Source organism: Chenopodium album, chromosome 21 (assembly GCF_948465745.1).
Source record: "Chenopodium album chromosome 21, dcCheAlbu1.1, whole genome shotgun sequence".
In the NCBI taxonomy this organism is placed as follows: Eukaryota; Viridiplantae; Streptophyta; class Magnoliopsida; order Caryophyllales; family Amaranthaceae; genus Chenopodium; species Chenopodium album.
This window is the reverse complement of record NC_137854.1, coordinates 22,469,403-22,489,659: the sequence shown is the minus strand read 5'-3', so window position 1 is coordinate 22,489,659 and position 20,257 is coordinate 22,469,403. Positions and strand designations below refer to the sequence as shown.

The 20,257-nt window shown below is 38.0% G+C and overlaps 1 protein-coding gene across 1 annotated transcript; it reads left to right on the top strand.

The window, feature by feature from the left end:
• The first annotated feature begins 5,774 nt into the window (after positions 1-5,774).
• LOC145600915 (serine carboxypeptidase-like) lies at positions 5,775-19,939 on the top strand. Its single transcript, XM_081656782.1, has 9 exons — positions 5,775-6,077; positions 6,824-6,992; positions 13,697-13,816; positions 17,948-18,091; positions 18,210-18,360; positions 18,603-18,691; positions 18,904-19,162; positions 19,284-19,417; positions 19,570-19,939. Exons 1-9 carry the CDS (start codon positions 5,782-5,784, stop codon positions 19,696-19,698), a joined length of 1,491 nt encoding a protein of 496 aa, XP_081512908.1. The 5' UTR covers positions 5,775-5,781; the 3' UTR covers positions 19,699-19,939.
• Positions 19,940-20,257: the final 318 nt, after the last annotated feature.

Genomic DNA, 20,257 nt, shown 5'->3' with positions numbered 1-20,257 from the left:
AGGTAAGTCAGGATTATTGTTCAATTCACTTTCAGCATGTGCACCCAATCCTAAATCCTTCACCTTAGAGTCAACTTCTTCTTCAAAATAAAGGGAGCAAAAATTTGTTACCTCCTCGAGTAGGTAGGCATTACAAATTGAGGCTTCCACTCACGCTTTAATACCCACTTTCCTCTTTAAATGGTATAAAAACCTATAATAAAAAATGCTAAGTATCTTCAAATTAATTTTAAAAAAAAGAAAGTAAAAGATGAATTTTATATAATTACCTCTCAAAAGGGTACATCCACCTATATTGAACCGGCCCACCAATTTTTGCCTCATATGGCAAATGAATAGGAAGATGCTCCATGCTATTAAAAAAACCAGGCGGAAATATTCTCTCTAATTTGCAAATAATTTCAGGAATATTTTCTTCCAATCGCACCATGTCAGTAATTTTTAAGGTGGTGAAGCAAAGATCTCTAAAAAATTGGCTCAACTCAGTAATAATATTCCACACATTCAAGGGTAACAAGTCTTTAAATACCGCTGGTAGCAATCGTTGCATAAAAACATGACAATCATGACTTTTCATACCGAATAGCTTACACTCCTTTAAATCAACGCATCTACCTAAATTAGAAGCATATCCATCAGGAAACTTTAATTTCTTCACCCATTCACAAATAAGTTTCCTTTTCTCTTTAGGCAACACAAAAGGAGCATTCGGTTTTAAAGTCTGTTTTTACCCTTTACTATTAACAACATCTCGCGCCTCCAATTTTCGTCGTTTACAATACTCCCCCAAGTCTCTTCTTGCTTTCACATTGTCTTTAGTTTAACCCTTAAAATCCATTACAGTGTGAAACACATTATCAAATACATTTTTTCAATGTGCATGACATCAAGATTGTGGCGTATTAAGAGCTTGCTCCAATATGGAAGCTCCCAAAAGACGCTTTGCTTTGTTCAATGGTAGAACTTTCCAGATTCTTCTGCCTCGTTATCATCACCCCTTATTTGCTCAACAGTTTTTGGAAATAAAGATACTCGATTCCAAATGTCCTCACCATTCATTCGTGGTGGTGGGGAATCATTCTCAACTCTGTCTTTAAAAAAAGCACTCTTATTTTTTCGAAAATTATGATCATGGGGTAAAAACTGACGGTGACAATCAAACCAACTTTGTTTTCCACCATTTTTAAGAGTTAAAGCCTTAGTGTTTTCCATACAATATAGGCAAGCTAATCTACCTGACGTGGTCCATCCTGAAAGCATGCCATAAGCCGGAAAATCACTAATAGTCTAAAGCAATGCAGCCTTCAATTGAAAATTTTGTTTTTGCAAGATGTCGTCAGTCGGTAACCCAACCTCCCATAATTGCTTTAATTCTTCAATAAGAGGTTGCAAGTACACATCGAGATTCCCTTTAGGATTCTTCGGACCTGGAATTATCAAACTTAGAAACATAAAAGGTTTCTTCATGCACAATTCAGGTGGAAGATTATAAGGAGTTAAAATGACGGGCCAACAAGAATATTGCCTTCCTGTCTTTCCAAATGGTGAAAATCCGTCGGTACAAAGACCTAGTCGGACATTTCTAGGCTCCGCAGCAAAAGAAGGGTACTCATCATCTAGCTGTTTCCACGCCTCTCCATCACTTGGATGAGACATAAGGCCATGAACTCGAGGATTATCTTTATGCCACCTCATCTGCTCCGCAGTAGATCTTGTTGCATATAATCTTTGTAATCTCGGGCCTATAGGAAAGTAAATAAGAGCACTATGAGGAGAATTGTTGCCACTTTCTCTAAGTGTCTTATAACGACTTCCTTTGCAATATAGACATTCTTTGAGACCTTTGTGTTCTTTCCAAAATAACATACATCCATTTGGACATTTGGTGCGGAAGTTATAGCCCTTCAAGCAATTTCTTAGTCTTGTAAAAACTATTTGTCATCTTGTTTTCATCTGGGCACATGTCTTTCATTAAGGAAGCAACACCATCTATAGCTTTATGTGGAATATTATACTCGCACTAGATGTTTGCCATCCTTGCAGCAGCAGACAATACAGACAACTTGCAGCCATCATATAATGGCTCTTCTGCTGCCTTCAACATGTCAAAGAACTTCTTGTAACTAGCATGTGGCTCTTCTTCAATATTTTCTAAACCACCTTCTAGTCCAAAGGCATCTAATACCATGTTTCTATATGGGTTCAATGCATCCTCGGTGGATATGGAGCTGCTACTTTGGGATTCTCTTTGGAAGTGCAGTTCACCATGAAAAACCCATTGGAAATAGTTAGGAAAAAAACCACGCCTATAGAGATGCTCCTTAATGGTATCAAGATCTTGATAAGGAATATTTCGACACTGCGCACATGGACATTTCATCACACCATCTATCACGACATTGTCTTGTGTGGTAGCAAATGTAATAAATTCATTGACCTTTTCAGCAAAGGTTGGACTAAGGAATTTTCCTTCTAACCGTTTATACATCCATGCTCGATCCTCCCTCATAATATAGCAGTTTTACTAAAAAATAAATGATACAAAAAGCATAGACAAAGTAAGTAAAGCACTTAGAAGAATGACATTCTTTTAGGTCAATTAACTATTTAAGGTCTTCAAAATGAAAATTATTGTTACCAATTAACATCATATAAGAAGAAGCGTTCCCATTTTCTACACGCTCTTTCTAATGAACTTGAAAAGACTTTATTCATGTCTAATATATGTATTTATAAATTCCTAAGAAAATAAATCACAAAAAAAAGCATATTATAAGGTTTTAAAGTCTTGTAGAACCAAAATCAAGCAAATTCGGCCAAAATGGGAAGAAGTGTTCCCATTTTCTACATGCTCCTTCTAATGAACTTATAAAGGCTTGAATCATGTCAAATATATGTATTTTTAACTGCCTAAGCAAATAAATAACAAAGATAAAGCAATTTATAAGGTTTTAAGGTCTGGTAGAACCGAAATCAAGCAAATTCAGGCAAAATGAGAAGAAGCGTTCTCATTTTCTACATGCACTTTCTAATGAACTTGAAAAGTCTTGAGTCATGTCAAATATATGTATTTATAACTTCCTAACAAAAGAAATCACAAAAAAAGGACGTAATAAGGCTTTAAGGTCTTGTAGAACCAAAATCAAGCATATTCGGGCAGAATAGTAAGAAGCATTCCCATTTTCTACATGCTCTTTCTAATGAACTTATAAATGATTGAATCATGTCAAATATATGTATTTATAACTTCCTAAGCATAGAACCCACAAAAAAAAGCAAGTTATAAGGTTTTAAGGTCTTGTAGAACCAAAATCAAGCATTTTCGGGCAAAATGGTAAGAAGCGTTCCCATTTTCTAAATGCTCTTTCTAATGAACAAATAAACGCTTGAGTCATGTCAAATATATTTATTTGTAACTGCCTAAGCATAAAAATCACTAAGACAAAGCAAGTTATAAGGTTTTAAGGACTAGTAGAACCGAAATCAAGCAAATTCGGGCATAATGGGAAGAAGCGTTCCCATTTTCTACATGCTCTAACTAATGAACTTGAAAAGGCTTGATTCATGTCAAATATATGTATTTATAACTTCCTAAGAAAAGAAATCACAAAAACAAAGCATGTTATAAGGTTTTAAGGTCTTGTAGAACCAAAATCAAGCAAATTCGACCCAAATGGGAAGAAGCGTTCCCATTTTCTACATGCTCCTTCTTATGAAATTATAAAGGCTTGAATCATATCAAGTATATGTATTTGTAACTGCCTAAGCAAATAAATAATAAAGAGAAAGCAATTTATAAGGTTGTAAGGTCTGGTAGAACAGAAATCAAACAAATTCAGGCAAAATAAGAAGAAGCGTTCCCATTTTCTACACGCTCTTTCTAATGAACTTGAAAAGGATTGATTCATGTCAAATATATGTATTTATAACTGCCTAAGAAAACAAATCACAAAAACAAAGCATGTACTAAGGTTTTAAGGTCTTTTGGAACCAATATTAAGCAAATTCGTGCAAAATAGTAAGAAGCATTCCCATTTTCTACATGTTCTTTCTAATGAAATTATAAATTCTTGAATCATGTAAAATATACATATTTATAACTGCCTAAGCAAATAAAAAACAAAGCAAAAGTAAGTCATAAGGTTTTAATGTCTTGTAGAACCAAAAATCAAGCAAATTCAGGCAAAATGGGAAGAAACGTTCCCATTTTCTACATGCTCTTTCTAATGAACTTATAAATGCTTGGATCATGTCAAATATATGTGTTTATAACTCCATAAGAAAATAAATCACAAAAACAAAGCAAGTTATGGGGTTTTAAGGTCTTGTAGAACCAAAATCAAGCAAATTCGGGCAAAATTGTAAGAAGCATTCCCAAATTCTACATGCTCTTTCTAATGAACTTATAATTGTTTGAATCATGTGAAATATATCTATTTATAACTGCATAAGCATAGAAATCACAAAAACAAAGAAAGTTATAAGGTTTTTAGGACTTGTAGAACCGAAATCAAGCAAATTCGGGTAAAATAGTCAGAAGCATTCCCTTTATCTACATGCTCTTTTTAATAAACTTGAATAGGCTTGATTCATGTCAAATATATGTATTTATAACTTCTTAACAGAATAAATCACAAAAACAAAGCAAGTCATAAAGTTTTAAGGTCTTGTAGAGCCAAAATCAAGCAAATTCGGCCGAAATGGGAAGAAGCATTCCCATTTTCTACATGCTCTTTCTAATGAACTTGAAAAGGCTTGAGTCACGTCACATATATGTATTAGTAACTGCCTAAGCATAGAAATCACTAAGACAAAGCAAGTTAAAAGGTTTTAAGGTCTGGTAGAACCGAAATCAAGCAAATTCGGGCAAAATGCTGCCACATGGCGTTTTGCCATGTGTGCTGCCATGTGGCACGCTCCTATTGGGCACGCTTTCCTTGTTACTTTGAAGTATTTTCCCGTCTCGCCAAATCCTAAATTTTGGCTCGACATTTGAGTTTCTCCGACGCTCGGTTTCGACGCTCCAAGCTCGAATTTCCGACCTCTAAATATTTAACACTCGGGCGACGAATTAATTTCTTCCGAATTAATTCGTCGAGTCGGTTCGTATATTTTGCTTGGGTGTGACCCGAAGGGTTCAGTCAAAATTAAGCTGTAATATTAATTATATTAATATTACTGATCAGAAGCGGCCTCCACCCAGGCATTCTGATCACTTGACCTTGTTGAATATATTAGGTTTCTAATAATTTTGAACCCGCTATCAAAATAATACACTTGTTCGAAGGAAACCATTCCTTTCAAAATCAGCTTCAGCTCAAGCAATCAATGTCTCCTCTTCACCTTCAAAAGCCAAAATTAGATTTGTAACCCTAAACGACCAAAAAAAAGTTCTTATCAACATTAAAATTCCCCAAACAAATACCAACTCACGCTTGAATTGATAAAACATACCTGATTTGGAAAGCTAGGAATTGTTCTTCACAATTGCATTGCGAGGATAAGACTGAACAAGGAGAAGATTGCACAAGGAAAAGACATTGATGAATGCGAGGAAGAGCGCAGAATGTGTTGAATTAGCCTTTCATTTCGTGATTAAAGTCTTCAACGGAACACTGTTGACACAACGGAGTTGCCAATACCCAAATACACTAACTTCGTATAAAGATACAACTTGAAGTACATCCGGGCCCCACAAATACACTAACTTCGTTTTTTTTCCTTGTGCTATTTACAGCACAGTGGTGGGAAGAGAATTAGCCCAAACATAAACTTAGAAATATGGAAAAGTTTATTATTTTCTTGACAGTCTTTTTCCTCTCTTCCTTCACCTCTGCCAAATTTTCAATTTTCAATGAATTTCAGGCTGATAATCCCATTGAAGCGTTCAATTTATTCCCCAAAAGACCTGTTAACTTAATCAATAGCTCTGACAATGGAGTTTTTTCTCACAGCGGCCCAAAAATCGTGGAAAAGATGTTCAAATTTCCCAATTTCTACGATCCTAGTGGTGCAACTGTTGAAGAATTGGGCCATCATGCTGGTTATTATCAGATTCAGCACTCTCATAATGCTAGGTTTGTGTTCATGATTCTTACTCTTTGATTTTTGTTTTGTTTTTAATTTTTGTAGTTGTAAAATTTTTTAGTGAAATTGAAATTTCAATTTTAGATTGTTAAAATTTGTTGATATGGGTTGATTCTGGGTTATTATTTTTGTTGCAATTGCAGTTGTTGTTATAACTATTTAAACAAAATTGCATGCTGTTTTGGCAAAGAATTTGATGAAGACGTAAGAAAAATGGATAAAGATAAAGAAAGAAAAAAAATTATTTTTGGACATCTAAAATGATTAATTATGCATTTTTTTCGTTCCCTAAATAGAAGTAGGTTGCCAAATATCGAAAAAATAGGGCAAGTTAGTGATCATAGGCTTCAATTAGTTGAGTTAGTAGTTAACGTAGTTTTATCAAGCTGTAAAATTAGATAAAGATGAACTTACATTTACATACAGCTTTTCGATGGGGTCTGAATTATAAGATCCGGTGCATTATGTTATTGGTAAATTCCTTAAGTTTGATAACCCGGAACGGTTTTTATGGGCATTAGGCCATTGTATGGTTTAATTAGGGTCTACATCTAGTAGTAATTATGGCCTTATGGGCAATCAAGTGTTGTTTGTTCAATTATGCTTACTGCTTGCATTGTTCAGCTATATTTTTTGGCTTATAAAGTAGGCATTTATCCATGATCTTTGTCATTTGTGTGATACTTGTCAATTATGATGAATTTTCTAAATGTCTGTGTACCTGTTTCATCTGTAGGATGTTCTACTTTTTCTTTGAATCACGTAACAGAAAAGAAGACCCTGTAGTTATCTGGTTAACTGGAGGGCCTGGTTGCAGCAGTGAGTTGGCTCTCTTTTATGAAAATGGGCCATTTAAAATTGCAAACAACTTGTCCCTTGTATGGAATGAATATGGCTGGGACCAGGTACTTTAGTCACTTACTGCCTTTTGGTGTCCTTCTGAATTTCATAATGATGTGGTTGTGCAATGCTTCATACATTAATGTCTCTTGGGAAATTAAGTCATTCTGAGTTCCTGACCATCATGACATTATCTAAGGATAGATGATATGTGCTTTGAGATTTATAACGATGGAATAAAGTTATCTACATTGTGGCAGTAAACTACCTTCAAGGCTTCATGCCAAAGTATCTCATTCTTATTGCTGTTTACATGGTAATCGTTGTGTTGAGTAACAAACTTGAGGCTTCAGATTTTGAATCCATGCAGAATGGACTTGGGTGTCTAACACAAGTACGTGTCATTGTGTCCTAGTGTCGCGCTCTATTGTAAAGTATGAGAATTCAATATTACGCATTTTATGAAAAAAATTACACAAAGTCTTATATGGGGCTAGCCACATGGTGTGACCACTTCAAATAATCACATATTAGACAATTAATTAAGTAATAGGGGGTTACGGTGATGAACAAATGGGGTTACCTTAACATATGTAGGTTACTTAAATGAGAAAAAGGGGTTACTCTCTTAAATAAGAGGAATTATTCTTTTATTTTTTAAAGCAAAATAATAGGGGTTACTCGAATGAACAAATGAGGTTACTTATTTCTAATTTACTTGATTTCACTTGTATAGTGAATTTGAGTTACTTTTATTGACAACATGGGGTTACTCTTATGAAATAAGCTTTGTTACTCATACATTACTCTTGTACTCACCTCATACAAGACTTACCCAAAATTTTAAGGTTTTTTTTTTTATTTTATTTTTTTTTTATTTTTTTTCAAATTTAAGTGTCATGTTTCCGTAAACCATAGTTATGTTGGAGTGTTGAGGACATGGCACAAGCTCTAGAATTGCTATAAAGCTGGGATTGGATGCCCATTTTGATGGTTCCATGATCTGAGTTGCCTTAATTGGTAAAATCACTTAGTAGCATGTAATGATTCTTACTTTACCAGATTGAAGGCTGCAAGGACTCGGCCTAAGTCTGATATTCGCTTCACTTATGCTAGAAGGATCAAGAAATAATCAGATGCTCTAGAGGTTGCTCTGTGAGGTGGTTACATTCAGTTTTGTGGTGAGGGGTAGAGTGGTAATCTCAGGGAAGTTTGTTAGGAGTTTGTTATTGTAGGCTGGCTTGTTCAGTTGTTTTTGGCTTATTTTTGGGTATTAATAAGGGATGAGGGTGAGGGGGAATGTATCTATGAAATGAATTAAGATAGTTGCTTTGGAGAGCTCCTTCCTCTCGAATGAAGGTGTATTGCTGAGTATTCTGTTCTTCAATACTACTATCTATCCCTAATTCCTCTGTTTCTCTTTCTTTTTTCTGCATTTGGTTTCTCCTGAATTTGTTGATCTCTAGCAAATTGGTATCAGAGCGGTGCCAATCAGCTCGGAAAATGGCACGGCTCACCAATGCGCAGCGTATGGATTTGATGGAGCAGGAGCTTACTGGGATTCCGGCGAGGGTGTCTCGAGAAATCACGACGGCGTTGGAGGCATTTAAGACTGATCTCACTGCTCAGTTTGCTGCTGAGCAGGAGCGACCTCGCCCTGAACCCCGTACAACGGTGGCGAATGGGTCACCCTATCAGTGGGATAACCCTTTTGCGGGAGTACCACCGCGTCTGGGAACCAGTGATGGTGGCGATCTGACTGGGTCTGCGAATTGGAGATTGAGAAAGCTTGACTTACCCATGTTTGATGGCACGAACCCCGATGGGTGGATCCTCAGGGCGGAGAAGTTTTTTCACTTCTACTGATTGGCGGCTGAAGACCAGCTGGAGGCGGCGGTCGTCGCTCTAGAAGGCGACGCCTTACTATGGTATCAATGGGAACATAGACGACACCCTGTTTTGTCGTGGCAGGCTTTCAAAAAACTGATCCTTCGTCGATTCCGCACCACCGCTACAGGAACCCTCCATGAGCAGTGGCTGGCGCATCAACAGACGGGGTCGGTGGTTGACTATCAACGCCGATTCATCGAGCTACTCGCTCCGATTGAGGGTGTTCCGGAGGAAGTGGCGAAGGGACAGTATATAAACGGGTTAAAGGATGAAATAAAAGTGGAGATCCGGATCCTTGACCCGGTAACTCTGGATCATGCCATGGATCTTTCTATGCGGGTCGAGGAACTCAAACTTAGCCCAAGGCCCAAACACACACCCAGCCCACCCACGTGGCGAAACTCTTTCCCACACCTTCGCACTAACCCGACCTCCCAGATCCATCCACCTCCTAGCCTAAACACGAACCCAAACACATACCCCCACACCAAAAACACCACCACCAACCCAAGACACTCCGGCGAGATAAGGCGGCTGACGGAAAAAGAGTTACAGCAGAAACGGGAGCTCGGTTTGTGTTTCAGATGTGACGAAAAGTGGAATATCAATCATTGGTGTCGCCGCCGTGAACTGAGCGTTTTGCTCACCGTGGATGACGAGGATGAGGATTGGGAGGACTCCGGTGAGCTGGCAGCCGTGGAAACCACCAACCCAAACACTAACCCAAACACTAACCCACCCGAAATGGAACCCACAATTGACCCGAAAGTGGCCCTTTGCTCTGTGATGGGGATTACAAGCCCTAAAACTATGCGCATGCTCGGATCAATCAAAGACAACGAAGTGGTGGTCATGGTGTACCCGGGGGCGACGCATAACTTCATTTCTTCCGTGGCTGCCCATCACCTCCAGCTTCCGGTATCCGAGGCGGCAAATTTTGGTGTGACGTTGGGAACAGGGGAGATGGTGCAGGGCATTGGCGTGTGTAGGGGAGTGATTTTGGATGTTCAGGGGGTTACGATTGTAGAGGATTTTCTCGTTTTACCGTTGGGTAATTCGGATTTGATACTTGGTATTCAATGGTTGGAGAAGCTTGGCACAATCACAACCAATTGGAAGACTCAGACCCTTAAATTTCAATTAGATGGGAATTGGATTACTTTGATAGGTGATCCGCAATTGTGGCGTACTGGAATTTCGTTGAAAGCAATGATCAGGAGCTTGCAGAGAGAAGGACATGGATTCTTACTTGAATGTAATCAGTTGGAGATGGCAGAGGAGGAGGGGCCTGTAATTCCTCCTGCATTCCAGCCCTTGGTGCAGCAATTTCAGGAGGTATTCCATTCCATATGCCTGAGGGGTTACCTCCACATAGGCAAATTGAACATGCCATCTTGCTGAAGAATGGGACAGACCCAGTGAGTGTACGCTCGTATAGATACCCTCAATCACAGAAAGATGAGATTGAGAAGTTAGTCACGGACATGCTAAATGCAGGGATAATTCAGACTTCGACTAGTGCGTACTCTAGTCCAGTTTTGTTGGTTAGAAAGAAGGACGGTTCTTGGCGATTCTGTGTCGATTACAGGGCATTAAACAAAGAAACAGTCCCTGATAAGTTCCCAATTCCCGTTATTGACGAATTACTTGATGAATTGGGAGGGGCAACAATTTTCACAAAATTGGACCTGAAATCAGGTTACCACCAGATTCGGGTTAAGCCCGAGGACATCCATAAGACAGCGTTTAGAACCCACGAGGGACATTACGAATTTCTCGTAATGCCCTTTGGGCTTACTAACGCCCCTGCGACTTTCCAGTCACTTATGAACGAGGTTTTTAAGCCATTTTTGCGCAAATTCGTGTTGGTTTTCTTTGACGACATTCTTGTGTACAGTCCTTGTGTGGAGACTCACAAAGTTCACTTGCAGCAAGTGTTGCAAACTCTGGCAGACCATGAGCTTTTTGCTAATTTTAAGAAGTGTGAAGTGGGAAAGGAGAAGGTGGCTTATCTTGGGCATGTAATATCTACTGCTGGGGTTGAGGTGGACTCTTCTAAGGTTCAAGCAATGTTAGATTGGCCTCCTCCCACAACTTTGACTCAACTCCGGGGTTTCCTTGGTCTTACGGGCTATTACCGCAAATTCATGAAAGGGTATGCTCAGTTGGCTCTCCCTTTGACAGACAGCTACGGAAAGGGAATTTTGGGTGGACAGAAGCTGCCACTACTGCTTTTCAGGCTCTTAAGGCTGCTATGGTAAACGCTCCAATCTTAGCAGCACCTAATTTTTCTCTGCCTTTTATTATTGAGTCTGATGCTTCCGGGCATGGTTTGGGGGCTGTACTGTTGCAAGAAGGGCACCCTATAGCATATTTCAGCAAGGTTTTGGGCATCCGCAATCGTGGGAAACCCATATATGAGAAGGAACTAATGGCTATTGTCTTTGCGGTGGAGAAATGGAGACACTATCTTTTAGGTCAGCATTTTATTGTTCGCACTGATCAAAGGAGCCTAAAGTATCTCTTGGAGCAAAGGGAGGTGGGACAAGCCTACCAAAAGTGGAGTAGCAAGTTGATGGGCTACACTTTCGATATTCATTATAAGCCGGGTTCTACCAACACAAACGCTCTTTCTAGACAATCTAGCCCTGAGTTGGAGTGTAGTACCTTAATTACTTCTTGCTCTCTGAGATGGGAGTATGTGCAGGCCTTTATAGAGAAGGATGAAGTGCTGCAAAGGTTGATTTCGCAGCTCAGAAAACAGGAAGCCACACCCAAGTGGTTTACCTTGGAGAATGGGGTCTTGAAGTACAAAGGACGAGTAGTAATTCCTAAGCATAGTAAACTGACCACCAAGGTGGTCAAAGAGTATCATGACTCTTTAGTTGGTGGGCATGCGGGGGAACTCAAGACATAGGGGAATGGTTTTGGTTTAGGATGCGGAAGGACGTAGCAAAGTATGTTCAGCATTGCCATGTGTGTCAGCAGAATAAGACCTCTACCTTGTCTCCTTTTGGGTTGCTCCAACCACTTCCGATTCCGGAGAGGGTTTGGGAGGACATTTCGATGGACTTTGTCGAAGGGTTACCTAAGTCTCTAGGTTGGGACACCATACTTGTGGTTGTGGATAGACTAACCAAGTATGGACATTTTATACCCCTCAAACATCCTTTTACGGCTCAGAGTGTGGCACATTGTTTCATGACTGAGATAGTGAGGCTGCAAGGTATCCCTGGCTCAATTGTTTCAGATCGTGACAAGGTGTTCCTTAGCATCTTTTGGACTGAATTGTTCAAGCTTCAAGGCACACAACTCATGCGTAGTACGGCCTATCACCCACAGACAGACGGCCAAACTGAAGTTGTCAACAAAGGGGTGGAGTCGTATTTGAGGTGCTTTGTGAGTGGCAAACCTCACACTTGGGCTTGTTGGCTACCTTGGGCTGAATATTGGTACAACACCTCATTTCACACTGCCACCAACTATACCCCGTTCAAGGCACTGTATGGCAGAGACCCCCCACATGATTAGGTTCTCTGCTGGCAGCACTATGGTGTCATTTGTTGAGGAGCAATTACAGGAGCGGGATGCCATTCTTGATGATCTAAAGTTTCATCTGGTGCAAGCTCAGGTGTATATGCAACAATATGAAGACAAGGGCAGGAGAGAGGGTGAGTTTCAGGAGGGTGACATGGTGTACCTAAAGCTACAGCCTTACAGGCAACGGTCTTTGGTGAGAAGGTCTAATGACAAGCTATCTCCCCGTTTCTATGGTCCTTACCAGGTAGTGCAAAGGATTGGCCTACAAGCTGCATCTGCCCCCAGGAACTAAAATCCACCCAGTTTTTCACATTTCTCAGCTCAAGAGGGCCATTGGCTCAGTGCACAAGCCAACTGACTTACCAGTACAGCTTGCTGCTGACTTGGTTTTGGAAGTGGAGCCTTGGGCTGTGTTGGGAGTCTGGAATTCACAAGCTGCCATGGAGGTGCTCATTCACTGGAAGGGCTTGCAGGACTTTGAAGCTACTTGGGAATTTTTTGAGGAGGTTAATCTCAGGTTTCCTAGTTTCCACCTTGAGGACAAGGTGAAACTTTGGGTGGGGGGTATTGCAAAGACTCGGCCTAAGTCTGATATTCGCTTCACTTATGCTAGAAGGATCAAGAAATAATCAGATGCTCTAGAGGTTGCTGAGCTGTCAGGTGGTTACATTCAGTTTTGTGGTGAGGGGTAGAGTGGTAATCTCAGGGAAATTTGTTAGGAGTTTGTTATTGTAGGCTGGCTTGTTCAGTTGTTTTTGGCTTATTTTTGGGTATTAATAAGGGATGAGGGTGAGGGGGAATGTATCTATGAAATGAATTAAGATAGTTGCTTTGGAGAGCTCCTTCCTCTCGAATGAAGGTGTATTGCTGAGTATTCTGTTCTTCAATACTACTATCTATCCCTAATTCCTCTGTTTCTCTTTCTTTTTTCTGCATTTGGTTTCTCCTGAATTTGTTGATCTCTAGCAAAGGCTTGTCATTTGGTTAAGGAGGCTGGTTTCAAAAAAAGAAAAAAAAATTGGTTAAGGAGGCTGTTTGGTACTTTTTTGTATACATAAAAGTGTAACTATGTAGGGCAGGTTACAGTAGAAATGTAGAATATTTATAGGTTTTAAAACTGGATAATCAACTTGAGGATGACACTTCAATTATTATAGGTTTTTATTTAAAACAAAAATAAATTTATTGGTAAAATCCTATTGCAATTTTAGAAGTAATACTACTAGTTTCTCGAGGTAATATGTGGAGTTTTAGTCTCTTGCCCATTTTCAGAGCAGATTCCAATACATGCTAGTATTGAAATTATCATTTAACAGCCAGAGTTATTGCTATTTTGCAGGCTGCCAACCTCATCTTTGTTGACCAGCCCATTGGGACTGGATTCAGTTACTCTACTGACAGACATGACATACGACATGATGAAAGTGGGGTTAGCAATGATTTGTATGACTTTTTACAGGTAGGTTTTCTTATACATAATTTTTTCTGGGATGTTTGTTTTTGTCATTAATCATTTTTTTTTATTAGATAATCATGAATCAGATTGTAAATTTTGTAATTACTAAGAACATGTGAGAACTTGGTCTTACTAGTGGATCACTCATTATGTGTAGACAGCTGTATCCTTACCTACCTATTCTGCAAGTATTGGATATCTATACCAAGCTGCATCTTTTTCAATCTCTTGGACAACTATTTGATACCCATAATCATGTAACTTTCAAGGCTATAGTAACTAAAGGAAGAAGAAAAATTATGGCAATATCAGTAATGAGAAAATAGATCATGGTTACCTAATTCAACTTACATTTAAGCTTGAATGTAGTGACATAGATTTGTAAAAATTGACTCTATCCTAAGCTTTAGCCTGTTTTGTTGTCTGTTGATCCTTAACATTACATTATTATTGTTGGGTAATTCTCATATTGGTAATCAGATTCAAAACTCCGCCAGAAAACCCGCTGCCAGTCTCAAGCCTGTATAAAGGAGGAGGGTTCAGTAAGCCAATGACAGCAAGTGTAAAACTTTGTCACATAGCTTGACATGAGCCACAATTTTTTAGAATAGTAGTAGGATGGGTGACCTCCTGGGAAGTCCTCATATTGATTCATATGTCCGACCCCACTTATGGGATTAAGGCTCTCAAGCTGAAGAAGAAGAAGAAGTAATTAAAAACAAATGTTATTTTCTCTAGTAACCTTATAAACTTGTTTATATCAACCATGAAATCAATGGCTATCAATACCTAACAATTAATTTGAATTTCTAAACATGATCAACAAACACTATCATCCAACTCCATCAGATTTCTCCCAACTACACACACTGGAAACCAGAAACCCACAGCTGTTGTTACACTCTTGGCTCTTGCCCAGATCTGCAGCCTTGCGATGAACCAAGCTGAGGCTTGTTCCCCTCAACCTGTTTCCTGTGAAACGTTTGACAGGGAAAATAAGAGTAATTCTGAGCAACAATTGCTCAATTTGGGTATTTTTTTTTTTGAGTGGACTCAATTTGGGTATTGTTAAGAACAAGTTAAGTGTTATTCAATGGGCTTAATTTGTTAATAAGAAATATTTCCAATCTTGGGCCATTTAAGCTTTACTACTCATACTTTAACCTTTTAAATGGATTAAGCTCCTCTACATAGTTTAGTATTCTCTTAGATATGTTTTAGTTGAGGGACCTATAATGGCGAACATGGGTGGTCAAATGTGTTTAGGAATCCTTTGCATAATTTAACATATCAGTAACCAACGTATGATTTGCAGATCATAGAGAGGTAGTATTCAATGAAAAGCATACTACTATAATGTAATTTTCATGAAAATCTATGTTACTAGGATCCTTGGGAAGTAGTGCCCTACACGAATGCAATTTTTTTTTTTTTTTTTTTTTTTTTTTATGATTTCATTCTATATACTTTGTTCTTTAACAAGAGCAACCTAAGTATTCTATTTCTATCCCTTCCAAGTTCCAGGTGCTGGAAATATGTCCGCCACAACTAGTGTTGATAGGTAATTGAACATTCAGAGTGATAAAGATGACAGATATATCATTGGGCTATTCATCAATATAAAAAAGTTGCTTAATGTTTAAACCTTCTTTCCTATGACCAAGAGATAACTGTTTGTTTTCTATTAAATTTTGTAGAACTTACAGTTTACCCAGGCTGTTCACTGCTCATGAACATATTGTTTCACTGCTAATACTCTCATGCCTAGTGAGATTCCACCTTGCATGCTGAAATGAGGACAACTTTAGTCATATGAAAAGTACAGGATATTGTTTCACTGGCCATAGTTTGTTCTAGAAAGAAAATAAATCCACATAATGTTTCTGGTTATTCACCTAAGGAAAATGTTGCTATGGTGCTAATTGGATGAACTTCCATGCACTGCAGTAGTATCTGAGCTTGAGACCCGATAGCAGATTCACTAACTTACTTAAAGTCTGAGATTGGCCCATTCTCACTCTCCTGTTATTGAGACCCCCATTCTGTCTTAATTAGGTATGTGTTGTATGCGCATTTATTTGTCTATCTTTAGAGGAGAGTTTGGATATATGTCAAATGAGTACCTGTTACTGGTTGTTGGAAATTCAGTAAATTAGTGGTTTAATCTTATTTAACTTGCAGAACTCAAGAACTAGTTCCATGACTGGCGTCACTTTGCCTTTCCAGATTTGTTTTTATTTCTTATCAACATTCCCTTCATGAATTCACTCCCTATAATTTTCTCTCATTTTGATACTCTTCAGTTCTCATGTCTTATTAAGACTTCAGTGGCTACCGGCAAATTTTGATATGTGATTTTCAATTTTTACATCTTTCCTGCTCATGTAAGGTGTATCAAACTGATTATATATTTATATCTATCCAATGTGATAAGAAACTGGGCATCAAAATTTCCATCTGATAGCTTTGATGCTTTTTGCTACTTAATGCAAAGTGTTGGAGCTTTGGTGGATGATATTGCTTTTCAGAAGCAGCATTACTGCTTGTACTGCTTGACTGCTTCAGGTCAATTATCATAGTAATTGATACACCTTCTGCTGCTTTTGATAGGAAAATTATGACGGAAATGCATCTTGTCTGGTTGCAGATATTTTCGTAAGATGATTGTTGATAGAGATTGACAAATTCACACAGAACTCAACTAATTCTCATTCAAATTCAGAACAGTAAAATCTGGGAAAACACCTTTTTAGCCTGCTATTTAGTTTGTGTGGGTCCTAACTTTATAACAACAATATTAGGTAATATTTACTCCTATTTGTAGTACGCCTATTATTAGTTGATACTTCCTCTGTTTATTTATACTTGCAACACCTTTTTGGCATGCTATTTAATGAAGTGATTAGACTAGTTAAACGGATGAATTAAGCTATAAAATCTAAACCATAATTCCATAACAACTTATTACTTTCTTCTTATTGGTGGTAAATTTTTGTCAATTAATCTGTCCATTTACCTAGTCTAATTACTCTAATCTTTCATTAAAGTACATGTCAAAGTGGTGTGCTGTAAGTAAATAAAAACGGAAGAAGTATAATTTAGACATGAAACAGTTTGCAATCATAACCACACTTTTGAAAATTCAAGAACATGCAAATAATGGTACACGTATTGAAAAGAACTAAAAAAAAGGGGAGAGAACCTGCAAATTGGAAGAAATAAACCACCCTATCACCATGTAGTAGTATTGATGAATGAAACCAGATCACAAGCATTAATTGTGTGAAAATTAATACTCCTCAACCTCTCAAAAACTCTCTCATAGTGTTTTAAGTTTTGCGAATACTTTACAAAGTGGCTTTTCTGAACTAAATTATATCAAAAGTTTTACGAGGCATTAATGAAACAGCGTGTTTTGCGATCTGGGCTAACTCAGACTTGGTATAAACAAGGACATGTTGGTTGTAATTGAAACCTAAACTCAAAAATGAATCTGAAGCAACATGGACGTGTCACATCAGTCATGGATGTGTGAAATGAAGAGAAAATCCATATTTCATGTGGCAAAAGTATACACTTTTTGGTAAAAAGTGGGCAAAACTGCTTATGGTCTTAGCAGTTTTACCCTTTTTTGACACAAAATCTTATTATTTTTACCCTTGATGATCAATTTTTTGTTTATCAATGTTAATATGTTATAAACTGGGGCTCCCTCGTGAAATCAACATGGGCATGTCACCTGTTTCTTCCCTTCTAAAACTGAAGTGTTTGCTTCCTCCTTCCAGAACTACAACCAACATGGACAGGCATATGCAGTCTCCATGCCTTAGTTACTTTCATGCTTGAATTACCAAGCAACATCATAAATCTCCATTAACAACTTGAACCATCTCACTTAAACCTATCAATAACTGCCTAAGAAATTAACAAATAATGAATTATGTTTGGGGCTTGCGTCTCATGACCGACGGATACTGTCTCATCCTATCGTATATGTTGTACGTAGTTTTCCTTTTATTTTCTTTGCCTGCTGCTGCTGATTCAAATAGAACTTTGTGATCCTTCTCCTGCATCTGACCATTTACTTATTATTGGTGTTGTCTTCTGACTGGTTGGATTCCATTCAAATGCAAGGCATTTTTTACCGAGCACCCAAGTTTCGCAAAAAATGACTTCTACATCACTGGAGAATCATATGCTGGCCACTACATTCCTGCCTTTGCTGCTTGTGTTCATAGCAAGAACAAAGCTAAGAAAGGAATTCATATCAACCTCAAGGTCTGATAAAGGTTTTTTTAAAAATTATTTTTTTATGGTTAAATCAAAAACATGTGCTCTAGTGTATGTGATATTCTAGCCAGTCGTAACATTTTTTAACTTATCAACATTAGAACAGGGATTTGCTATTGGAAATGGGGTGACTGATCCTGCAGTGCAGTATGAAGCATATCCTGATTATGCATTAGAGATGGGGTTGATCAAGAAATCATCCTACAATGTGATCACCAAGATGGTTCCTCTGTGTGAAACAGCAGTAAAACTTTGTGGTATAGTCTTGTTTGAGGTTTATTCTTGCATTTGGTTTTAGGTGGGGATTGTGTGTGTGTGTGTATTTGGGGGGGGGGGGGGGGGGGGGGGGGAGGCGGGGTATGGGGGTTGTTCAAGGCTGTTGAGTGATTGAATTAATAATTTGTGGGAATGTGGTTGAAAAAGAATCAAAATCTTTCTGGTGATGTTACGTATATATTTTATTTCTTATCTTCTAATTAATGTTTTGGTCTATGTTCAGGTACAAAGGGTACAGTTTCCTGCATGACTTCATACCTTCTATGCAACACTATATTCACAAGCATTAGACTGCTAATTGGTGATACTAATGTATGATTTTATATGGCAGTAATTATTTATAGCTAGACTCGTTCTTTGCTAAACTTACGGAGAAAGATCTTTCCTAAATCTTGACAAAAAAAAAAAAAAAAAACCCCTTAAGTAACTAATCAAATGATAGTTCTTGTCTTTCTTCATAATTAGCTATAATGGCTTGTGTTCTACGTGAATTGATGAATTCTATAACTTATTGGTTCTTGCAGTATTACGATATCAGAAAAAAGTGTGAGGGCCGCCTGTGCTATGACTTCTCAAACATGGAAAAGTTCTTAAATCAGAAATATGTTAGGAGTGCTCTGGGTGTGGGGGACATTGAATTTCAGTCTTGTAGCACTACTGTATATCAGGCCTTGCTTGTTGATTGGATGAGAAATCTTGAGGTTGGCATCCCAGCTCTTCTTGAGGATGGAATACAGTTGCTTGTATATGCTGGAGAATACGACCTCATCTGCAATTGGCTTGGTAAATTTTACAAAAATAAATTTATCGACCTACTATTCTCGCGTGATAACCATACTTCAATACAATCTGTAGTTGATCGCATGTGACTTTGCTTAATTGCGCTATTATTTTGTATTACCAGGCAACTCAAGATGGGTCCATGCTATGGAATGGAGTGCAAAGCAAGATTTTGTAGCTTCACCTGAGATTCCTTTTGAAGTTGATGGCTCTGAGGCAGGAATCCTGAAGAGCCTTGGCCCTTTGAGTTTCCTCAAGGTTTGACCACTCTTCCTGGAATTAAGTTTTTGGCATTTTTGTAATGTCAATTTATAACATTTGAAACTGAATTACGAAGTACTTAATCGGGTAAAATGCTTCTCAGAATATGACTGTTTTGACAAAGCTGCTGTACATTGTTCATTTAACAGGTTCATGATGCTGGTCACATGGTTCCTATGGATCAGCCAAAGACAGCCTTAGAAATGTTGAGACGATGGACTCGAGGCTCACTTTTGCTATCTACTTCTACGCCTCAAACTTTTGTTGCTTCCCAGTGATACCTTATGTTCAACTCTTCTAACAACGCCTGTTGCATGAAGAAATGTTGCACTTGATCTTTCTAGTGTTTTAACTTCTGCTGACTGCACTAATTTGACAATGGTGTATTTTGTGCATTACTTTGGCAATTTTCTGATTTTACAGGGACTTGAAATGATCTGAACATGCATACTTTGGCTATAGCTGTACTTTTGTACCCCTTCATAATATAAATAATAAGCATATATGGAGTTCTACTTCTCTCTTGAAGCCTGAGTAAAACTTGTAAAATCAAGATTGAAGCCTGAGTAAAACTTGTAAAATCAAGATTGACACAATCTGTAACGAGAAAATTACTTGGAATCCTTCCACATTGAGAAAGACTAGGGAAGAAAATATTTAGGTACTCAAAAAAATATTATTTCCTCCATCCAACAAATATTGCAAAAATTATCATTTTAGGGAGTTTTCACATATGTTTCCAAATCTTTTCTCTTTTTCTCTCCTCTATTACTTGGGTTTTATTTTTATTCCTCTTTATCTCTCTCCTTTTTAGACCAATATAATTCATCTTCATCT

Excerpts from the sequence above, each read along its gene's own strand:
- LOC145600915 (XM_081656782.1), top strand. The coding sequence starts at position 5,782 with ATGGAAAAGTTTATTATTTTCTTGACAGTCTTTTTCCTCTCTTCCTTC. Across the intron at positions 18,092-18,209 it reads GAATTCATATCAACCTCAAG|GGATTTGCTATTGGAAATGG; the intron begins GTCTGATAAAGG and ends ACATTAGAACAG. Across the intron at positions 18,361-18,602 it reads AACAGCAGTAAAACTTTGTG|GTACAAAGGGTACAGTTTCC; the intron begins GTATAGTCTTGT and ends GTCTATGTTCAG.